This window comes from Nomascus leucogenys, chromosome 15 (genome assembly GCF_006542625.1).
Source record: "Nomascus leucogenys isolate Asia chromosome 15, Asia_NLE_v1, whole genome shotgun sequence".
NCBI lineage: Eukaryota > Metazoa > Chordata > Mammalia > Primates > Hylobatidae > Nomascus > Nomascus leucogenys.
The window spans coordinates 51669476-51694658 of record NC_044395.1 but is presented as its reverse complement, the minus strand read 5'-3'; the positions used below and the strand labels follow the sequence as shown (position 1 = coordinate 51694658).

At 36.4% G+C, this 25183-nt stretch overlaps 1 protein-coding gene across 13 annotated transcripts in view; it reads right to left on the bottom strand.

Annotated features, from left to right (window-relative positions):
• Positions 1–25183, bottom strand: part of DLG2 (discs large MAGUK scaffold protein 2) — a 2190999-nt gene that overhangs the window by 1475826 nt on the left and 689990 nt on the right. For 2 of the 13 annotated variants that reach the window (XM_012505523.2, XM_012505533.2), the window contains exon 1: positions 1153–3207. The exons of 10 other annotated variants lie outside the window; for them this stretch is intronic. In XM_012505523.2, coding sequence (XP_012360977.1) covers positions 1153–1194 — 42 coding nt within the window. In that variant the 5' untranslated portion in view covers positions 1195–3207. Of the gene's footprint in view, positions 1–1152; positions 3208–25183 lie in introns of those variants that run through there. One more of the 13 variants, XM_030828798.1, reaches the window with a different exon arrangement.

Genomic DNA, 25183 nt, shown 5'->3' with positions numbered 1-25183 from the left:
GTAAAAAGCAAATTCTATAGAACTCTGCAAAATGATCCACAGAATGCTTCCAGGTTGTAGTTGTAAAAGAATTGGTCATCAAAACATAAATACTACCTGTTTGAAATTCAAATAGAACATAAAAAGGCTTACAGAAGAGTGAGCAGCAGGGAGTTCTTTAATAAAACTTGCAAACACAGAAAATGAAACTTTAGCACCCAGACACATTAAAACACTCCCCTAGTAAAATAAAAAGGGGAAACACTTTATATTTACTTAAAAAAAAAGATTCCTATTTTAGGTAGTCTTAAGTGCCTCTTAATTATTTTTTCTCAAAGGCAATCACTTTCCTTTTGGACTTCCTTCTCCAAGAAGTATAAGCTCAAAATGTTAACCAACGATGTAATTCACTTAAATTATGCAACTGGAATTCCACAGCTGGTCTGGCCGGCTCAGTGCTGAATGAACACAGTGTCAGAAAACCTTCTCAATAATAATGCCGTGTTCATGACAAGGGGTAAATCTCCCAAACTTGGGCTCAACTTCAGAGGCTCATTAGCTACAGCAAGTGAATGTCAGTGGGGTGACAACAGCGGGACAGCAGCGCCCACGCAGCTGAAGCAACCAGCCCACCCAGAGCTGACGATTTGTATAGTCAGTATCATCAATTCCCAGTGAAAATCATTTGTTGATATGCACAGGATGGTCAGGTATCCCACAGATCACATCTAATGCCATTACAGTCACTAGATTTAAACCCCCGGCTCTTAAAACAATTCAGCTGCAAGAAAACAGGAAGCTCACAGCACTTTTTAAAAGAAAGACTAAATCATAATTCAAAGCATGCTTTATAGCTTTTTACCTTCTCTGATTTCTTGGTTCTGGCCTACCTAAATAATTTTCATCTTTTCTTCCCCCCTCTCCACCCCCCAACTATGAGCGTGAACCTGAATTACAAACAGTTAAACCTGAAGGTCACTTCACAGCAGCGTTCCAACATGCTCCCCCAGCGAGGCTGCACGGCAACAATAAAACAAAGCCTTTGCAACCACCTGTAATAATCTGCCTGCTCAGCCAGCAATCCGAAAAGTCCTGAAGCTACACAAGGTAGACATTTTCTGCAGCTGGTTTAACATGTATATTGTGCCCAGTTGCCGGCTCGCCTCCTCTTACCTTCACGTTAGTCCGGAGTGCACAGTAACATGCAAAGAACATTGCAGTAAATAAGGAGCATATGGACCGGTATTCAGCTTCTCAGCACAGCGCAAGCCCCACACACACGATCCTGGGCATGTGCTACTAAAGAGCATCCGTTCCCTCTGTCAGTTTGAAAATGCATTGATCTCTGTTTTCTCTGACTACAAAACGACATGTCTTGAAGGCACTGAGTGAGAGCTCAAAATCTCTTCATTGGCTATATATAGCATTATGCCCAGTAATTTCAATTAGATGAGAATTCAGCGTCTGAAAGTTAAGACCTCAGTTGCTTTTCCTTCTAGCATTTTAAATCACTGGATTAAAAAAAAAAAAAAAAAAAAAAAGAAGGAGGGGGGAATGAGCTCACTCAGGAAGGAGGGGAGGAAAGGTGAAGAATTGAAATTTAACCAATGAGTTACTTATATTTCTGGAGAGCCCCGGTGTTATCCTATTAGATACTTTACAATGGGATCGCATCAGGCAGACTGTAAATGAAGAGGAAACCCTTTTCCCTTTGGAGGTTTAATGTGAGCTCTGCACTATATTCCAGGCTATTCTGGTGCAGCACCCTGTTTGGCAAATACTACAAATCACTGCAAGCATGTCTCATTCTGCTTCTCCATGTGGAATAGGACCAGCACCAAAGATCATTGTCACATAAAGTCCCCTAAAATGTAAACTGGGTTCCTCTGGGATGATCTGTGGTTACAGGACTGAGAAGTACCACCTTCTCTTACTTCCCTGCCCTGTTACATCTTTTAGGGCTATCTAAAGTTGCCAGGCTCCATAATAAAATGATGTGGCCAATTTTCCAAAACTATGTTTTATTGGTAAATGACAATCAGTAATGAGATGGGGTTGAAATGGAGACAGAAGACTCCAGGGGATAACATAACCTCAGATTCAGTAGCAACTGCTGCTGAATGTAAAATGTTCAGCAGGCTCCGGAAGGGAGAGAGCAAGAGAGAAAAATAAAAGCTTCTGCCCCTATAAATCCATAAGGAAAAAAAAACTTAAAAACATCCGTCAGATCCTTCTGCCTGTTGTCATTCCTGTCAGGCACCGGATGCTGCAAATTAACTCAATTTTTACTTAATCAAAAGGACAAAGTACAATTTAGGGTGCTATACCCTTATTTCCAGCCTTGGGAAGCCCTGATTCTCAGCTAGAATTCTAAAGCTATCTGGCAAAATGCAAGCAGAAATGAACAGTTCTCACTGCAGCAAAAATAGTGGGAGGAAAAAAGTGGTTATGTATTTGCCACGATGCTCCCCATCAGCTTCCAGCAACAGGGAAGATCAGCATAACTCACTAGAAAAAGCTGCAGTGACTTTTAGGATCTTTCTTTAAAATGTTTTGCATAAGCCACCTCCCCTCTGGAGCCTGCAGTAGTGCTGAAGCACCATCAGAGTTACTGGGCATTTCTCCTGGGCAATGAGGTGAGGCAGCTTCAGGAGGAAGCAAGGTATTTCAGGGAGAGAAATTAAAGGAAGAAGAAAAGCAAGATTTTCTATTTCTCTCTTAATGACAAGCATTCAGAAAGTGTCGTCAGTTCTGACTAAATAGCTATTTTGGGCTGTCATTGTTTGTGCCTTTTTTTAGGAAGAAAAAGGCAATCTTATCCTAAACTGGAGATCCTTTGGCAACGTAAGAGAAGGCAGCCACTTATTTTGATTTCCAGTTCCGTCTGTCTTAGGAGCCTAGGTAATTACAAATTATAAGCACTTACAAGACAACCAGTGACTTCCAGGACATTAAAAAATCGACATGGATACCCAGCTCTCATCATTCCACAACTTTTTTTTACAGACATTAAATGCAAAACTGAGCATTTCAGTTAACAACACTTTCCCCTCCCAAGGTTATAGCAGGTCACATTTCCTGCAGCTCTTCCTAATAAATGAACCCAAATATAACAACTTAATGCCATGGAAAACATAGGAGAACATAAAATGCCTTTCTCCACTGCGGATTCAGAGGAATTTTTAAAAACTTACTTTACTCAACCCGTGAATAAGTACCATTTCTTTCCATTAGAAGTTGGGAACAGGAAATTTTCATATTTTATTAGTATTATTTTAGTAGTTGCCAGGATATGTGGATGGCCCAGAAGAGAAAGACCAAAAAGAACTGGAAAATGTTACAAATCTCAGAGCAGCTCCCAAGCAAGGATTAAATGAAACAAGTTACAGGTGAAGAAGTACATATAGGTTTCCCTGTCAAGGCAATCAAGGAGGACTTCTAATAGTGCTTTAGATACCATTTTAATGTGTATACATTTATTTAAAAAGGCCCTTAGTCTTAAAAACTTCTTTAAAACACCTGAGTATACCTGTCTAGCCTACAAAATCCCAGGGCTATACCTGTAGATTTACTGCCTAATTTTCTTAAGTGGACTAAGATAGCCAACTTACTATTCTCATTTTATAGATGCAGGAAATGGAGCATTAACTACAATGGCAATGTCCCACTAAAGAATATTCCATATTTTAAGGCAAAGAATTCAGCAGAACAGTATATCTGCAAGAAGAATAACATTTGCTATAGTAGATGAAAGTTATAATTGCCTATGCATATTTTTGTAGGCAACACAATAAGTCTAGGCTTCCGTACTGCAAGTGAGTAGTCCTGGAAAATCACTTCCATGCCAGATTCCCATTTGTAAAATGAGGATAATATGTATCTCATAGTGTCCAATGAGAATATTAACGATGAACCCTGCCATCAAAATAAAGTCTGGAAGGATCAGTGATTTAAGTATAAAAATTGAAACTGTAAACATATTAGAAGAAAACACAGATTTGGTTTTGCATAATGTGGGAATAGAGGAGCCTGAAGCCATGCAAGAAAAGATAGACAATTGTGACTATATTAAAATATAAAACTTCTCCTTGGGTAAATTATACACAATGACAAACAACAAACTGGGCAACTATTTACAACACATTCCATGGAGAATTGTCTTAATATACAAAGAACTTTCATAAATCACTAAGAGAAAATATAAAACTGAATGAAGCAAAGAACATAAAGTAGCAATTCACAAAAAGACCACAAAACACATTAAAAACGCTCAACCTCATATTTAAGAAAAAACATAAAAGTTAGAAAAGGTTATTAAAATTGACACATCAAGTATAATGGAGATGCATTAATTGGTAAAAACTTTTTGGAAGGTAATTTGGAATTATCTATCAAATATTTGAAAAGGCAAATTATGATTGAGGTAGTGATTCAAATTTCAGGAATTTATCCCAGATATATGTGTGTGTATGTGTATGTGTATCTAAAATATCCATCAGTATGGAATTTATTTTTTAAAATTACAGTTTATTCATAACATAGGAATATAAGATATATATATATACATATTCTTATGTGAAAAGATGTCCAAGTTATATATAATATTATATGTAAAAATAAATTTGAAAAGAACTGATATTGTGTGAGGCTATTTGTATTTGTATATTTACATGCACTTGTAGGTAGAGGTGTGGGGTGTGTGTGTGTCTACGCATGTGTAAAATTTTAACAGTGATGCTACTGGCTTAGGAAGGGATGCATGACAGTTTTCATTTTATACCTCTATACTATGGAAAATCATTCACAATGAACAACTTATCCAATTATGCCCTGTCAGTAAATGAGAGAAATAAAGATATAGGGAAGAAGGAAATACTAGAAACTGTGAGGGAATTTACCCCATTGTACTCCATGAGCAAAAGCCAGGGAATGATTGTGAGAGGGGAAATAGGAATCTACCAATTTCTGAATTGATTTTAGATCTGAGTGTCTCTCTGAATGTGAACATCTCCCGGTAATGCATGTAATTCTAGTGTGTATGTATGTTTTCCTTAAAGCATGGCCCTTAAATACAAGCCAACTACCTTGATTGCCAAATGGAAAAAGTGACTATCAAGAAAACTTGACTAGTTGATTTTCACCTTATGCACTGAATTTAAACCTGTCTACATATATTTGGCTTGTATGTTTAACAGTAGGCATGTAATACTTTAAAAATATATAACCTGGATTATGAAAAAAAGTTTTCAATATTAAAGCAATATGCAACTACAATTTGTTACAAATATAATAATAACAGCAACATCCTCTTTTGATATGGACAAATAATTCATCCTGCTAGACATCTTTTTCCTAATCTATAAAATAAGGAGATAGGACTATCTAGTTCTTTCTTACAGGCAGATAGAGTAGTTTTGTCAGGTGCCTTGCTTTTTGTTTTGTTTTCTTTAGATAGGACAAATTAGATATGTTTATATGTTAAGGATTCTCTAGATTGTACTACAGGCCAATTAAGTCAGAATTTCTGAGGGTGGGAATCAGGCATCAGTATTTTATAGAGCTCCCCAAGTGATTCCAGTATCCAGCTAGGATTGAGAATTACTGCCTTAGAGCAGGGGTCAGCAAACTGATTCTGTAAATGGCCGGATAATAAATATTTCCGGCTTGTAAGCCATACAATCTGTCACAACTACTCGATTTTAATGTTGTAGAGAGAAAACAGCCTACATAAATATCTACTTAAACAGACATTACATAGTGTGTTCCAATAAAACTTTATTATTGATAAACATTAAAATTGAATTTCATGTAATGTTCACATGTCAGAAAATATTATTATGATGTTTTTTTAACCATTTAAAAATGTACAACATTTCTTAGCTTGTAATTTGCCAACTTTTTTCTCTAAAGTCTAGAGCAGTGGTACTCAAAGTGCAGTCTTTGGGCGAGGTGCATCAGTGTATATTAGGAATTTGTTAGAAATAGGAATTCTCCACACCCCAGACCTACTGAATCAAAAACACTAGGTATGTGGCTCAGGTATCTGTGTTAACAAGCCCTCCAGGCGATTTTCAAGTAAGCTAAGGTTTGAGAATCACTACTCTGAAGAAACAGAGGAAAATTGATGGCTTTGGCTCTCACAAAAAATAGGAAGATATCAACTCCAGAGCACAGGTATAAAAATTAACTTTATAGAAGAGGAAAGTATAGAAAACAAACAGAATGTAATTTCTGCTGTAAATGAGATAATTTTAGAGTGGAGGCTGAAGATTCTGAGATGGAAGCCACTTGAGAAAGGAACTATATAATACCTGATAACTTAGAATCCTTTCTGTCTTAGAAACTCTAACAGCTCCTGGGCCTTTGAGTCAAAAAAAAAAAAAAAAAAAAAAAAAAAAAAAAAAAAAAAAAAAAAAAAAAAAAAACAGACCTTGGTTTAAATTCCTTTTCTTGTACTTGCCAGCTGTGTGACCTTGGGTAAGTTACATAACTTCTCTCTGCCACAGAGTATTCCTCTGTAAAATAAAGGTAACAAATCTACTTCATAGGGATGTTGTAAGAAGTCAAATATATAACTTGTGCACATTGCTAGTCCCATTACCTGGAACATGGTAAATGTAATAAGTGGTAGTTTTTAGTGAAAAGAGAACTGAAATGATAGAGATAGAGGTAAAGATAAAAGTAAAAAGGTGCTATCATTCCTCTTGACTGGCTTCTTTTAAATACCTAGACGATTCTTTCAGGGGTTTGTAGATCATCTAGGACTTCCCTAGTATTTCCAGTCAGCCATAAAGAGGATTCTCAGAAAGTTTGGCAATCTCATTATAACCCCTGAATCAATTTACTATTATTGGAATTTCTTGCATCCTCCTTGGGATTTTCCTGAGATAATAATAACCAATTTACAAATTAAAAATCATTTCAGAGCTTCTCAAAAATTTCCACAAAAGTATCCCTAAAGTCATAGGATAATGTATTTATACACCTGGAAGTGCATAAAATATGTAAAATTGGATGTCATTGATATTTCATTTCTTATCTTAAAAATTGATATAAATGTTAAATTGAAGCAGACAATATATTTCTATTTGTTATAAAGTAATATTTTACATTACTTACAAATCACTAAATTTAACAAGCCAAGAAGGCTATGCAATACTTATAATACTCTCTGATACATATATAATATATAATATACTGATATATATAATATTTTATATATAATATACTGATATGTAATATTTTATATATAATATACTGATATATATAATATATATTATATATTATATACTGATATATATAATATATATTATAATATATATTATATATTATAGGGGTAGGGGTATTCTTGCCTCAGTTCACAAGTAAAGATATATCCCATTTGATTTTTGATCCTCACATAAGCCCTGAAGATACTGTCATCATCCCATGGTGTCCAGTGAAGAAAACTGACACAGTGATTAAGCAATTATTCAGATTTATACAGAAGCTAGAGGTGGAACTCCAATACTAGGTCTTTTAATTGTAAAGCCCAGAGGAAATTTCTCAAGATCCCAGTGCCTATACAGTGATTGATTAACTCTTTCACACAAAACAGTTCTTTTATATATAAATGTGTTTAATATCCTACTTACAACCATGGTAATAACAGATAATATAACCTACTTTTACATGGAATTTAAAAACTCAACATATGATATAAAGAATTAAATTTAAAGTTGAAATTAAAATAAAGTATACTTCAATGGCAATACTCAGGCAAAATTCCATCAATGGCATAATTAAATGGGCAGGTGCTTGCACCCACATGTATAGACAGACACAGGTATACTGAATTGGCTACACAAAGCTCGAAAGCAGCATTGCTATCAGTGACAAAATATTCTGAACTGTTGAAAACTTTTGGTAAAGTTCTGAGTAAAACAAAAAACAATCTTCCCTTATATCAGAAGGGAATTTCTTATAGAGAAATTGCGTTATCGAAAACTTCAGTGTATATCAACTTAATGCAAGAGATGCATTAAATACATAATTTGCATTAAATACAAATTTAAATACATAAAACGAAGTATGATTCTAGGCTCAGGAAATTTTATCAAGTATCTAATATGAATTAATGTCCAGTAAGATATTTAAAGGGGGTAGTACTGGCCTTAATGAGAACCACTTGAATGCACAGCCTGAGAGTAAATGTAGATTTAGGAATACATAGTTGCAAAGATTTTTTTAAATTCTTTACCACAATTACTCACCACCCTGTACCAAGGAAGTTCTACATGTACTTTCAGAGTGTAAAAAGCCTACTCTTCTGGATAAAGAGAAAAATCTAAGAATGAGTGCCTCACAAGCAATCACAGATTCTAAATTAAAGCACTGAAAGGACAATGGAATGGACATATCTTAACCAATACAGAAAAAAAGGCTTCAGGGAGTGACCATCTCAAAATCCCGTTACTCCTTAATGGTTGGATCAGAGGCTATCTTTTTATGAGATCAGCCCCCAGAGTCTTTTTTCTGAATGCCTTCAACATGTATTATTTGTATTGCCCAATTTAGTGCCTGATCATACAGTGTCTTGTATTGTTCTCTTATTGCCTTTTGTGCCTAAAATTCATCTCAACCCCACAATAAGCATTTCAAAAGTAAAGGACAACTATGAGCTGGAAAATAGTTCCCTTGAGCACACGGTATTGTTAATTATCTTCATGAACTGATAGATTGACGAGCAGCTGGAAAAAAATTAATGAAAAACCTCAAAAAGGCTCCAACACTGCCTAATAATCCTACCCTGTTCTTTGAACAACCTCCTCCATCCTCTTTTGAAAGGCGATTTCAACATTCTCCACTCTCCTCAAACCTCACACCTTCCTCCATCCTCATTCCACTTAGTAGATAGTTGCCTTCTACTAAGAAGAAAACAAAAACACAACAAAACAGAGAAAACAAAAGCCAACACACAAGTCCTCAACTTTTACCACAAAATGAAAGAAAAAGCAGTGACTGTCCTTCTTTCTTTTGCTCCTCTCAGCATATGTTCCCCTCTCATCAAGACTGGATCTTTCTCTCTTCTTGATCCTCCTTATGACAATTTAAATTCACGTGCAAGCCTTTCCCATCTAAAAGCAAATGCAAAACAATAACTACTTCCTCTAATCACAGTTCCATATCAAGCTACTATCCTTCCTCATTCCTTGACACACAACATTTTTAGGAAAGCCAGCCCCTCACTTTCCATCCATTTCCTCATTTTCCACACTGATTCTGACTTCTTAACACATGGATTTATGTCCCATCCCCAGCCCCTTAAGATTGGGCATCATAAACAACATGTCACTTATTTAACTTTCACTTCTCTATCTTCACCTTCACCCTCCACACTTCTGGGCAGATTCCTAACAGCTGAGACTCCCTCCTCTTGAAACACCCTTACCCTTTGGCTTCTGACCTTAGGTTTCCCCACCACAACCTTTCAGTATTTTTTTTTTTTTTAATTTTAAGTTCAGGGGTGCATGTTGAGGTTTGTTAATAGGTAAACACTTGTGTCATGGTGGTTTCTAGTACAGATTATTTCATCGCCCAGGTATTAAGCCTAATATCCATTAGTTACTTTTCCTGATCCTCTCCCTCCTCCCACCCTTTACTTTCTGATATATAAAATTGAATGTCTTTGTGTCATTCCCCTCTATGTGTCTATGTTTTCTCATCATCTACCTCCCACTTGTAAGTAAGGGCATGCGGTATTTGGTTTGGTTTTCCTGTGTTAGTTTGCTAAGGATAATGGCCTCCAACTCCATCCATGTTCCTGCAAAGGACATACAATTGTTCATTTTTATGGCCACATAGTATTTCATGCACCACATGAAGAAAACGTACCACATTTCTGCAATGAACATATGCAGCCATGTGTCTTCATAATAAACTGATTTATATTTCTTTGGGTATATAGCCAGTAATGGGATTGCTGGGTTAAATGGTATTTCTGTCTTGAGGTCTTTGAGGAAATGCCACACTGTCTTTCAATACGGTTAAACTAATTTACTACTTTACTCTCCTAGCAACAGTATATGTGTTCCATTTTATCCACAACCTTGCCAGCATATGTTATTTTTTTGACTTTTTAATAATAACTATTCTCACCAGTGTGAGATGGTATCTCATTGTGGTTTTGACTTGCATTTCTCTAATAATTAGTCATGTTGAGCTTCTTTTCATGATTGCTGGCTTCATACCTGTCTTCTTTTGAAAAGTGTCTGTTCATGACCTTTGCCCACTTTTTAATGGGGCTGTTTGCTTTTTTTTCTTGTAAATTTGTTTAAGTTCCTTATAGATGCTTATTATTAGACCTTTGTTGAATGAATACTTTGCAAAATTTTTCTCCCATTCTGTAGGTTGTGTGTTTACTCTGTTGATGGTTTCTTTTGCTGTGCAGTAGGTCTTTAGTTTAATTAGTTCCTCTGTGTCAATTTTTGCTTTTGTTGCAATTGCTTTTGGCATCTTAATAATGAAATCTTTTCCTGTGCCTATGTCCTGAATGGTACTGCCTAGGTTGTCTTCCAGGGTTTTTATAATTTTGGGTTTTACATTGAAGTCTTTAATCCATCTTGAGTTAATTTTTGTATATGGTGTAAGAAACAAGGTCCAGCTTCAATTTTCTGCATATAACTAGCCAGTTAGCACCATTATTTACTGAATAAGTAATCCTTTCCCCATTGCTTGATTTGATTATTTTACGTTCCGCATACATGTGCAGAACATGCAGATTTGTTACATAGGTACACGTGTACCATGGTGGTTTTTTGTACCTACTGACCTGTCCTCTAAGTTCCCTCCCCTCACCCACACCACACAACAGGCCCTGGTGTGTGTTGTTCCCGTCCCTGTGTCCACCTGTTCTCATTATTCAGCTCCCACTTACGAGTGAGAACATGCAGTGTTTGGTTTTCTGTTCCTGTGTTAGTTTGCTGGGGATGATGGCTTTCAGCTTCATCCACGTTCCTGTGAACCATATGATCTCATTCCTTTTTACAGCTGCACAGTATTCCATGGTATATATGTACTACATTTTCTTTATCCAGTCTTTGATGGGCATTTGGGTTGGTTCTATGACTTTGCTATTATAAATAGTGCTGCTATAAACATATATGTGCATGTGTCTTTATAGCAGAATGATTTATATTCCTTTGGGTATGTACCCAGTAAAGGGATTGCTAGGTCAAAATGTTATTTGCGGTTCTAGATCCTTGAGGAATCACCATACTGCCTTCCACAATGCTTGAACTAATTTACATTCCCATCAACAGTGTAAAAGCATTCCTATTTCTCCACAGCCTCACCAGCATCTATTGTTTCTTGACTTTTTAATAATTGCCATTCTGACTGGCATGAGATGGTATCTCACTGTGGATTTGATTTGCATTTCTCTATCAGTGATGTTGAGCTTTTTTATATATGTTTCTTGGCCACATAAATGTTTTTGTCAGCCTTGTTGAAGATCAGTAGGTGTTCAGTCTTATTTCTATGTTCTCCATTCTGTTCCATTGGTCTGTATGTCTGTTTTGTACCAGTACCATCCTCTTTCGGTTACTGTAGCCCTGTAGTATATTTTTAAGTCAAATAGTGAGATCCCTCCAGCTCTGTTCTTTTTCCTTAGGATTGCCTTGGCTTTTGGGGCTCTTTTTTGGTTCCATATGAATTTTAAAATAGTTTTTTCTAGTTCTGTGAAGAATATAAATGGTAGTTAATAAGAATAGCATTGAATCCATAAATTGCTTTGGGCAGTATTGCCATTTTAATGATATTAATTTTTCCTTTCCATGAGCATAAAATATTTTTCCATTTGTGTCATCTCTGATTTTTTTGAGCAGTGGTTTGTAGTTCTCCTTGTACAGATCTTTCACCTCTCTAGTTAGCTGTATTCCTAGGTATTTTATTCCTTTGGTGGCAGTTGTGAATGAGAGTTCATTCATGATTTGGCTCTCAGCTTGATTGTGGTTGTAGAACAGGAATGCTTGCGATTTTTGCACATTCATGTTATATCCTGAGACTTTGCTGAAGTTGTTTATCTGCTCACAAAGGTTTCGGGCTGAGGCAATGGGGTTTTCTAGATATAAGATCATGTCATCTGCAAATAGAAATAATTTGCCTTCTTCTCTTCCTATCTGGATGCACTTTGTTTCCTTCTCTTTCCTCATTGCCCTGGTGAGGACTTCTAGTACTATGTTGAACAACAGTGATAAGAAAGGGCATCCTTTTATTGTGCCGGTTTTTATAGGGGAATGCTTTCAGCTTTTGCCCATTCAGTATGATGTTAGTTGTCAGTTTGTTCTATCTGGCTCTTATTATTTTGAGGTACGTTCCTACAACATCTAGTTTATTATGAGTTTTTTAAGAATTTTTAACATGAATGGATGTTGAATTTTATTGAAATCCTCTTCTGCATCTATTTAGATAATCATGTGGTTTTTGTTTTTATTTCTGTTTATACGATAAATCACATTTATTGATTTGTGTATGTTGAACCAACTTTGCATCCCAGATATAAAGCCTCCTTTATTGTGGTGGATAAGCTTTTTGATGTGCTACTGGATTCAGTTTGCTAGTATTTTGTTGAGAATATTTGCATCAATGTTCATCAAGAGTATTGGCCTGAAGTTTTCTTTTTTTGTTGTTACTTTTGCTAGGTTTGGGTATCAGAATGATACGGGCCTCATAGAATGAGTTAGGGAAGAATCCCGTCTCAATTTTTTGGAGTAGTTTCAGTAGGAGTGGTACCAGCTCTTCTTTGTACGTCTTCTTTGTACATCTGTGAATCTGTCTGGTCCTGGGCTTCTTTTATTTTTTGGGGTGGGTAGGCTATTACTGTCTCAATTTCAGACCTCATTATTGGTCTATAACAACCCTCAGGGAGTATTATGAAAACCTCTATGCACATAAACTAGAAAATCTAGAAGAAATGGATAAATTCCTGGACACCTATGCCCTTCCAAGATTGAACCAGGAAGAAATTGAATCCCTTTTAGTATTTTTACTGTCTCTTCCTGCAGTACCAGATTTTTATATGCCCGAGTTCCTTAAGACTCAGACTTTGTTTCTCTTGTTTTTCTGTTTTATACCTTTTCTTAGGTTTTCTTGTTAATTCCATTACATCTTATTATCACTTCTATGATGATAACTTCCAAGTCTTTTTCTAACCCACATCCATTCCCTGAGCTCCAGACCCATTTATCAAATTGTTTGCCTGTTACTGGAACTTCGAATTCATTATTGCCAAAACTAAACTGAATTTCTGCCTGAAACTTCCTCTTCCTCCTGTCTTTTTCCTATTTTAAGAAATGGCACTTCATCTATTCAGTTACATAAGTCAGAAATCTAGCAGTCACCTCCGACAATCTCTTTCCCTGTACTTCCAATAGTCAGTAAATTATCAAGTCCTACTGATTTTCTTAGATATTTCCAAAATGTGTAATGTTTTCACCATATTCACAGTAATTATCCATATTCTTGAGTGGTTATTGCAGAAGTCACCTAAATGTTTTCCTTACATATATTCTTGACCCCCTCTAATCCACTTTTGACCTAGATCTATGAAAGAGATCTTTTTTAGACATAAATAAGAATCATATCATTCTCTGTTGCTCGCCAGTTTGCTAGCTTAGTACTGTTTAAATACAGTCCCAGATATTTAACAGGATCTTCAAGGTCCTGCATGGTATAAACCCAGCCTGATTTAGAATCAGGTATCACTTTTCTATGATCCAGCCACATTGAACTTGTTTTGATTCCTCTAAAGTACTATGCCTTCTTCAACACAGGACCCTCCTACCTGCTTTTCCATAGGTCTGGAACAGTGGCTCTCAACCAGGAGAAATCTCCCCCACACTCTAGAAGACATTTGGCAATGTCTGGACAGAATTTTGGTTATTGTAACTGGGGAAGAGTGTGATTGGCATCTAATGGGTAGAGATCAGCAACAATGTTGATCCTCCTGCAATGCACAGGAGAGCATATCATGACAAAGAATTATCCAGCCCAAAATGTCAGTAATGCTGAGATTAGAAAATCTAGAAAGCTTTCCCTTCTACCTGTACCCCACATGACCCTGCATCTAGCCAAAACATACTTAAATATCCTGTGTCAGCTTAAGTGGCCTATCTTCAGAGTAAAACCTCCCTGACTCTTGTCTATAGGTCAGGTCTACCTCCTATTTATGCTTATAACATTTTTCTTTACTTTTTCAGCCCTTACTAAAATTTAAAACTAGTTACTTATTCAGTTAATGTTTGGCTTCCATGCCAGATTTTAAGCTCTGTGAGAGGAAGTACATTTAATGCAATATCCTTATCAACTGGCTAGATACTCAACATATTTATTAAAAAGTAAATTGATGGATGAATAAATGAAGCTGCTGCCTAGAAAGAAAAATGTTAGGCCTACAATACTGTATAAGTGATCCTAGCTTTGTCATTAACTAGATATATCTCTGAATAAGTCCTTTAACCTTTCATTTGGCCTCATTTTAAGTTATATAAACTTTTACTATAATGAGTTTTATGAGGATTAAATATTTTGATAATTCTAAAGTATCTTGTAGTCCTATTAGAAATTATAGGTTAGCATAAAAATTGGTACAACTACATGGAAGGGATTAATATGAAACAAAAGCCTTAAATACACATATTTTTACTGAAACATTTCACTTATAAAAATTTATGAAAAATTGCTAAGCAAAAATATAGCTATGTGGATTTTATCATTAGCTAAATAAATAAATGAACTATAGTGAATATTTTAAATATAATGTATATTTGATAAGGAAGATATATATGTGCAATACAATTCTATATACATATTTTATACACATGTATACACATGAACACTATAAAAATATCTAAATATCTAAATACTGGCAGTAGTTATCTTAAAATTATAGGATTATGCAAGTTTTAATTGTCTTTTTCTGTTTCAGGACTTTCCTAATTTTTCTACAATAAGCATGGCTTTTGAGATTTAAAAAAACAGTAAGAAATGGCTGGGAGCGGTGGCTCACGCTTGCAATCCCAGCACTTTGGGAGGCCGAGGCGGGCGGATCACGAGGTCAGGAGATCAAGACCATGGTGAAACCCCGTCTCTACTAAAAATACAAAAAAATTAGCCGGGCGTGGTGGTGGGCGCCTGTAGTCCCAGCTACTCGGAGAGGCTGAGGCAGGAGAATGGCGTGAACCCGGGAGGCGGAGCTTGCAGTGAGCCGAGATTGCGCCACTGCACTCTAGCCTGGGCGACAAAGCGAGACTCCGTCTCAAAAAAAAAAACAAAAAAAAAAAAAACAGTAAGAAATGAGTGCAGAAAAGCACTTCTTATGCTGTGAAGGGACTGTAAGGAGTTGCTATGTTATAAAGAATAAGATATAACCCTTACCTTTTAGAGGCTTTCAAATGAATTATAAAAATAAAATACTGGCCGGGCATGGTGGCTCATGCCTGTAATCCCAGCACTTTGGGAGGCCGAGGCAGCTGGATCACTTGAGGTCAGGGGTTTGAGACAAGCCTGGCCAACATGGTGAAACCGCATCTGTACTAAAATACAAAAATTAGCCAGGTGTGGTGGCAGGCGCCTGTAATCCCAGCTATTCCGGAGGCTAAGGCAGGAGAATTGCTTGAACCCAGGAGGCGGAGTTTGCAGGGAGCCAAGATCATGCCATTGCTCTCCAGCCTGGGCAACAGAGCTAAACTCCCTCTCTAAATCAATCAATCAATCAATCAATCAATACCTATCTAGATAACTGTTAGATAAGAAAAAAATTAAGAACAGTTTCCATCATAATCATTTAATGAGCACTTACTACATCCCAGGCTTTCTACGCATTAATTTACGAAATGTGTAAAACCACCACACTAGTTAGGTTTTATCATATTCATTTAATAGATGAAGAAACTGAGGCCACTGGGGTTAAACAAACCACACTAGTTAGGTTTTATCATATTCATTTAATAGATGAAGAAACTGAGGCCACTGGGGTTAAACAAACTGCTAGGTCATACCAGACCAACAAAAAAAAATCAAATTCAAACTAAAGTCTCGCTGACTTCAAAACTTCTGTTCTTTTCAGTAGGTACTTATAAAATATATATAAGTCAATTGGGAGTCCAGAGAAGGGGTGGTTACTTGACAGTCAGAGGGCAAAGGAAGCATATATAGAGGAGTTAACAGTTTAGCTAACTCTGGAGGATGAGTAGGATTTTAATAACTGAAGATGTAGGACAGGACATGAGGAAAGGCATTTCTCACCAAGAGATACTTGAACAAAAATGAGAGGTAAATGGATAGTTCATGAAATTTTGCGGGAAGTTGGTAGGTAGATTGGTTTGAAACGAATTAAATACAGGAATTTTGTTTAATCAATAAAGGGAATTTAAATTTGATAGGACTTTAGAGATCAACAGAAAGTGGGGTTAGAATACTAGAAAATCTATAATATTTTGACATACTAGAAATATAAGACTAGTTTTAAAAGTACAGCATATGATGGCACATTGCACTGTTTGTGTTTTCAGAAACAGAGAAACTTAGAGGTAGGAGGGGACTTGGAGAGCATCTAGAAAACTCTGGCCCAGAACAGAGAAATTGTCAAAAGTCATAAAACTAGACTAGAATCCAAGTCAGCTGAGTCCTCATTCTGGGGTCAGTTCCCAGAAAAGGAACCATGAAAGACTGTGTGGCTTTCTTAACAGTTCTGTGAGGTTTGTATTATAATAACTATTTCATACCAGCAGTCACTGGAGCTCAGAGAAATTAAGTAACTTCTACAAAGTTATGGAACCAAAGCTCATCTCACCCAGAACTAATGACCTTCTTACGAATGGAGATACTGCCTTATTCTGCTATTCTGTCCCCATAGCATCTTCCACAGGGTTCTTAGATTCCTGACAAAAATCAGTAAAATATCGGCCATTATTCATTACTCTTGATAAGGATCATATATACTGATTTTATGGATAGAGAATACTAGGTGACTAAAGCAGGAAGAATAATTGAGAAAATCATAAATTATTAATTTAATTACATATAAATTTTAAACACAGCTTACTTTTGTTAAGAGCTTTGCCTTGATTATAGATCACTAGCTGCCACTAAAAAAGCAAACTGTTTAGATTTTGAAAGTCTTATATTTCACACTAAAGAAATTCAGCCAACAGATCCCTATAGGAAATGTTTCTTTCTTGTAAAGCATACAGATTTACTTAAATCCTTAAATAATTAGACTTCAGAACCAGAATGCAATTAGAATTAAAATTCATAAATGTGTTGCCTTTTTACATTGGCAAAATGTATATGGAACAATCCAGAGCTGGCCACATCTGCATATGCTACCTTCCCCAAAGCCAGCAACCATGCTTTCTAATTTTGGCCAGGGGTGTCTAACTGTGAGTACACAGGAAATGAGAGCAATAAGGTTGTTAGGGGCAATGCTTCATCTTATATAAGAACATTTGATTATGGGAAATTTACCTAAAATATAGATAAATTATAAACATAGATAAATATAACCCTTTGTGTGCACATGTTTGCATTTCTTGAAGTACTCCCAAAATAAAATTAAGCATATTCAAAATTAGAGTTGGACGGAAGCAATGTAGACAAACAGGCTAAAATTTCCTTTAAGTGTTCAAAAGGAGATAAATTAGGAAGATAAATACATAAGATAAAACAATATGATTATCTCCAAATAATACAAATTTAATTACTTACTAAAAATACAAAATTACATTAGAAGTGACCTTACACAACTTTGACTAAGTGTCCTTATAACTCTCCAAAGATATTATAACAAGTATACAACTCAATTTGAGAGCCTGAATATACAAAAAAAAGGCCAGATCATTTACAACGACAGATCTTAAAAATAAACATTTATTTTTAATTTTTATGGGTATTTAGTAGGTATATAAATTTATGGGATATAAGATAACTTATAGAGGCATACACTGCATAATAATCACACCAGAGTAAATAGGGTATCTATCACCTCAAGGATTTATGATTTCTTTGTGTTATAAACATTCCAATTTTACTCTTGTATTTTGAAATGTATAATAAATTTCTGTTGACTGCAATAATCCCATTGTGTTATCAAATACTAGGTCTTATTCATTTTATCTAACTATATTTTTGTACCCATTAACCATTCCTATTTCCACCATTACCCTTCCTACCACTACCCTTCCTAGCCTCTGGTAACCATCCTTGTACTATGTCCACGAGTTCAATTGTTTTCATTTTTAGCTCCCACAAATGAGTAAGAACATGTGAAGTTTGTCTTTCTGTGCTTGGCTTATTCCACTGAACATAATGTCCTCCAGTCCTATCCACGGTATTGCAAATGACAGTATCTCATTCTTTTTTAGTGGCTGAATAGTATTCCATTGTGTATATGTAAAACATTTTATTTATCCATTTGTCTATTGATGGACGTTTAAGTTGCTTCCAAATCTTGGCTATTGTGAATAGTGCTGCAATAAACATGGGAACGCAGGTATCTCATTGTTATACTGATTTCCCTTCTTTTGGGTATATGCCTATCAGTGAGTTTGCTGGATCATATGGTAGTTCTGTTTTTAGCTTTCTGAGGAACCTGCAGACTTTTCTCCACAGTGGCTGTACTAACATATATTTCTGCCAACAGTATACAAGGGTTCCCTTTTCTTCACATCCTTGCCAGCATTCATTATTGCCTAGTTTTTGGATAAAAGCCATTTTTACTAGGGTGAGATGATATCACACATTTTAGTTGTGATTTGCATTTTTTTAATGGACTCTTGCTCTGTCTCCCAGGCTGGAATGCAGTTGCACAATCTCAGCTCACTGCAACCCCCGCCTCCTGGGTTCAAGCGATTCTCCTGCCTCAGCTTCCTGAGTAGCTGGGACTACAGGCACATGCCGCTACGCCTGGCTAACCTTTTTGTATTTTTATTAGAGACAGGGTTTCACCATGTTGGCCAGGCTAGTCTTGAACTCCTGACCTCAGGTGATCCACCTGCCTAGGCCTCCTAAATTGCTGGGATTACAGGCATGAGCCATGCCCAGCCATGATTTACACTTCTTTGATGAGCAATGATGTTGAGCACCTTTTCAAATACCTGTTTGCCATTTGTGTGTCTTCTTTTGAGAAAAGTGTATTCAGATCTTTTGCCCATTTTTCAACTGAATCCTTACATTTCTTTCCTATTGAGTTATTTGAGCTCCGTATATATTCTGTCTCTTAATCCCTTGTCAGAGGGGTAGTTTGCAAACATTTTATCCCATTCTGTGGGTTTTCTCTTCAGTTTGTTGATTGTTTCTTTGCTGTGCAGAAGCTTTGTAACTTGATGTGATCCCATTTTACATTTTTACCTTGGGTGTCTGTGCTTTTGAGATATTACTCAAAAAATTTTTGCCCAGACCAATGTCCTAGAGAGTTTCCTCAATGTTTTCTTTCAGTAGTTTCATATTTTCTGGAATTAGGTTGAAGTCTTTCACCTGTTGTGATTTGACTTTTGTATATAGTAAGAGATAGCATCTAGTTTCATTCTTATTTGGATGGATATTCAGTTTTCCCAGGACTATTTATTAAAGAGACTGTCCTTTCCCCAATGAATGTTCTTGGTGCCTTTGTCGAGAATGAGTTCACTGTAGGTGTATGAATTTATTTCTGGGTTCTCTATTATGTTCCATTGGTCTATGTGTCTGTTTTTATGCCAGTAATATGCTGTTTTGGTTACTATAGCTCTGTAGTATAATTTGAAGTCAGCCAATGTGACTCCTCCACTTTTGTTCTTTTTGCTCAGAATTGCTTTAAATATTCTGTATCTTTTGTAGTTTCACATAAAATTTTTAAGATTGTTTTAGCTATTTCTGTGAGAATGTCATTGGTATTTTGATAGGGATTTCACTGAATGTGTAGATTGCTTTAGGTAGTATGGATTAATTAATAGATTAACAATATTGATTTTTCGAATCCATGAACATGGAATATATTTCCATGTTTTTGTGTCCTCTTCAGTTTCTTTCTTCAGTGTTTTGTAGTTTTCATTTTAGAGATCATTCACTACTTTATTCCTATGTCTATAATTTTATATATAGCTATTATAACAAGATTACTTCCTGGATTTCTTTTTCTGATTATTCACTGTTGGCATATAGAAATGCTACTGATTTTTACATGTTGATTTTGTATTCTGCAACTTTACTGAATTTGTTTACAAGTTCTAATAGTTTTTTGGTAAAGTCTTTAGGTTTTTCCAGTAGTAAGATCATATCATCTGCAAACAAGGATAATTTGACTTGTTTCTTTACAGTGTGGATGGTCTTTATTTCTGTCTCTTGTCTGATTATTCTAACTAGGATTTCCAGTATTATGCTGAATAGCAGTGTTGAAAGTGGGCATCCTTGTCATGTTCCAGATCTTAGAGGAAAGGCTTTCAGTTTTTCTCCACTCAGCATGATACTAGCTGTGGGTCTGTCATATATGTCCTTTATTACATTGAGGTATGTTCCTTCTATACTCAGGTTTCTGAGGGTTTCTATCATGAAGATAAGTTAAATTCTATCAAATCTTTTTTCAGCATGAATTAAAAGGATCATATGGTTTTTATCCTTCATTCAATTGATATAATGTATCACATTGATTGATTTGCATATATTGAAGCATCCTTGTATCCCTGAGGTAAATCCCCCTTGCTCACAGTGAATGATCTTTTTAATGTGTTGTTGAATTCAGTTTTCTAGCACTTTGTTGAGAATTTTTACATCAATATTAATTAGAAATATTGGCCTGTAGTTTTCTATGTGTCTTTGTCTGGTTTTGACATAAGGGTAATACTGGCCTCACAGAATGCATTTGAAAAGATTCCCTCCTCTTCTCTCTTTCAGAATAATTTCAATAAGACTGGTATTAGTTCTTCAAATGTCTGGTAAAAATGCAGCAGTGAAGACACCAGGTCCTGGGCTTTTCTTTGCTGGGAGACTTTTTATTATGGCTTCAATCTCATTACTTGTTATTGGTCTGTTCAGGTTTGAGATCTCTCCATGGTTCAATCTTGATAGGTTGTATCTTGCCTAGGAATTTATGCATTTCCTCAAGATTTTCCAATGTACTTGCATATAGCTGCTCACCGTAGTCTCTAATGAACCTTTGAACTTCTGTGGTACCAGTTGTAATGTCTCCTTTTTCATTTCTGATTTTATTTAACTGAATCTTCTTTTTTTCTTAGTTGGTCTGGCTAGAGGTTTGTCACTTTTATTTTTTGAAAACTAACTTCTTATTTTGTTTATCTATTGTATTTTTGTTTCAATTTCATTTATTTCTGATCCGATCTTTATTTTATTTTACTAATTTGGGGTTTGGTTTGCTCTTGCTTTTCTTGTTCTTTAAGACGAATCATTGGTTGTTTATTCGAAGTTTTTCTACTTGTTTAATGTAAGAGTTATTGCTATAAACATTCCTTTTAGTATTGCCTTCAGTGTGTTCCATAGATATTGGTATATTCTGTCTCCATTTGTATTTTTAAGAGATTTTAACATTTCCTTCTTAATTTCTTCATTGACACACTAGACACATTCAGGAACATATTGTTTAATTTCCATGTGTTTGCATATTTAATACTTTCCAAAGTTCCTCTTATTATCGATTTTTAGTTTTATTCCATTGTGGACAGAGAAGGTATTTTAAATTATTACAATTTTTTTAACTTTTTAAGGCTTGTTTTGTAGCCCAACATATGAGCAATTCTTAAAAATGACTAAGGTGAAGAACATGTACTCTGCAGCCAATGGGGGAACTGTTCTGTAAATGTCTATTAGGTCCATTTGGTCTATGGTGCACATTGAGTCTGATTTTTTTTTAAATTTTCTGTCTGGATGATCTGTTTAATGCTGAAAGTGGGGTGTTGAGGTCTCCAGCTATTATCGTATTGAGATTTTTCTCTCTCTTTGGCTTTAATAATGTTTGCTTTATATATAATAGGTGCTCCACTGTTGGGTGCATATACATTAACAATTACTATATCTTCTTGCTGACTTGACCCCTTATCATTATATAATGACCTTCTTTGTCTCTTTATATAGTTTTTGTCTTGAAAACCATTTTGTCTGATACAAGTATAGTGACTCCTGCTTTTTTTGGTTTCCATTTACATTAAATATCTTTCTCCATCTTTTTCTTTCAATTCATGTGTGTTTTATAGGGGAAACATGTTTCTTGTAGGCCACAGATTTTTGGGTTTTGTGTGTGTGTGTGTGTGTGTGTGTGTCTATTCAGCTACTCTTTGTCTTTTAATTGAAGAGTTTTGTCCACTTACATTCAATGTTCTTAGTGATAAGGAGGGCTTATTCCTGTCAATTTGTTTTTTGTTTTTTGGTTGTTTTGTAGTCATCCTTTCCTTCCTGCCTTCCTGTCTTCCTGCCTTCCTTCCTGCCTGCCTGCCTTGCCTACCTTGCCTACCTTCCTGCTCGCCTTTCTGCCTTCCTACCTGCCTGCCTTCCTGCCTTCCTGCATCCCTGCATCCCTGCATCCCTTCCTCTCTTCCTCCCTTCCTTTCTGTATTCCATTTAGTGAAGGTGATTTTCTCTGGTGGTATGTTTTAATTTCTTTCTTTTATATTTTGTCTATCTGTTGTAGGTTTTTTGATTTGAGGTTACTATGAGGTTTGCAAATAATGCCTTGTAACATGTTATTTTCAACTGATGACAACACAATTGCAAAAACAAGCAGATGAGCAAAAAGAAAACTAAAACTCAACACTTTAACTTCATCCCCCCTGATTTTTAACTTTTTATTGTTTCTATTTATATCATATTATACTTTCTATGTCTCCAAAAGTTGTTGTAGTTATCATTGTTGATGGGTTTGTCTTTTAGTATTTCTACTCATGATATGAATAGTTTATACACCATAATTACAGTGTTATAATATTCTATATTTGTCTGTGTGCTTACTATTACCAGTGAGTTTTGTACCTTCAGATGATTTCTTATCTATCATTAATGTCCTTTTCTTTCAGGCTAAAGAACTCTCTTTAGCATTTCTTAGAGGACAAATCTATTGTATATGAAGTCCTTCACCTTTTGTTTGTCTGGGAAAGTCTTTATTTCTCCCTCATGTTTGAAGGATATTTTCACTGTATATATTATTCTAGGATAAAAAGACTTGTAAATATGTCATGCCATTCTCCCAGCCTGTAAAGACTCTACCGAGAAATCTGCTGCCAGATGTATTGAAGCTCCTTTGTATGTTATTCGTTTCTTTTCTCTTGCTGCTTTTAGGATCCTTTCTTTATCCTTGACCTTTGGAAGTTTGATTATTAAATGTTGTGCAGTAGTCTTCTTTGAGTTAAATTGGCTTGGTGTTCTACAACCTTCTTGGACTTAAGTATTGATATCTTTCTCTGCATTTGAGAAGTTCTCTGTTATTATCCCTTCAAACAAACTTTCTACCCCAAACTCTCCATCTACTTCCTCTTTGAGACCAATAACTCTTAGATTTGGCCTTTTGAGGCTATTTTCTAGATCTTGTAAGCGTGCTTCATTATTTTTTGTTTTACTTTTGTCTCCTCTGGCCATATATTTTCAAATTGCCTGTCTTCAAGCTCACTAATTTTTTCTTCTGCTTGATCAGCTCTGCTGTTGAGAGACTTTTATGCATTGTTCAATGTATCAATTGAATTTTTCAGCTCCAGAATTTATGCTCAACTGTTTTTAATTATTTCCGTCTCTGTAAATTTTTTTTGTTTTTTTTGAGACAGAGTCTCACTGTGTTGTCCAGGCTGGAGTGCAGTGGCATGATCTTGGCTCACCACAATCTCTACCTCCCAGGTTCAAGTGATTCTCCTTCCTCAGCCTCCTGAGTAGCTGAGACTACAGGCATGTGCCACCATGCCTGGCTAATTTTTTGTTTTTTTAGTAGAGATGGGGTTTCACCGTGCCAGCCAGGATGGTCTTGATCTCCTGACCTCATGAGCTGCCCACCTCGCCTCCCAAAGTGCTGGGATTACCAGCTTGAGCCACGGTGCCCGATCTTGTTAAGTTTATCTGGTAGGATTCTGAATTCCTTTGTGCTGAGTTTCATTGAGCTTCCTCAAAACAGCTATTTTGAAATCTTTGTCTGAATGGTCACGTATCTCTGTCACTGTGGGATTAGTCTCTGGTACCTTATTTAGTTTATTTGGTGAGGCCATGTTTTCATAGATGGTCTTAATGCTAGTGGATATTGGTCAATGTCTGGACATTGAAGAGTTAGGTATTTATTGTAGTCTTTACAGCCTGGGCTTATTTGTACACATCCTTCTTGGGAAGGTTTTCCAATCCAAGTATTCAAAGGTAACTGACTATTGTGATCTAAGTATTTGGTCACTGCAGCTGTATCTGCATTAGGTGACACCCCAACCTCAAGCCCAAGAATGCTGTGAGTCTTGCAGACCTGTAGAGGTACCACCGTGGTGTTCTTGAGTGAGATCCAGGAGAATTCCTGAGATTACCAAGTAGAAACTCCTGTTCTCTTCCCTTACTTTCCCCTAAACAAACAAACCCTCTCTCTCTGTGCCGAGCTGCCTGGAGCTACGGAGGGATGACATAAACAACCCTCTGGCTACCACGACTGGGACTGTGCTGGGTCAGACCTGAAGCTAGCATGGCACTGGGTCTCGCCCAAGACCCACGTCAATCACTGACTGGTTACCACCGATGTTCCCTCAAGGCCCAAGTGCTTTACCTCCCACAGACAGAAATCCAGCTAGGCTTATGGCCTTCTCCTTACGGCAGCAAGCTTCCCCCAGCCTGCCAGCCCAGGGCACATCCAGAAATGCCATCTGTTAGCTATGCTGCCTCTGGTTGAGAGAGAGGAAACACAAGTGCTTCTTGGCCACCCTTGCTGGTGTATCACTAGGTAATGTGCATCCCATGTCCACTGGGATCCAGGATCTAGGTCATGTGCATCCGACATCCACTGGGATCCAGGATCTGGATTTGGGAACCTGAAGAAGCCACTCTGTGCTCTATTCAACTGCAGCTGAGCTGGTACCTAAGCCACAAGACAAAACCCTTCTCACTTTTCCCTCTTCTCTCCTCAAGCAGAAGGAGCTTCGCCCTATGGCTGCGAGTGTCTCACTCAGGCCCATGGCAAGTACTGTCTGGCTACTTCCAATGTTCACTCAAGGCCGGAGGGCTCTTCAGTCAG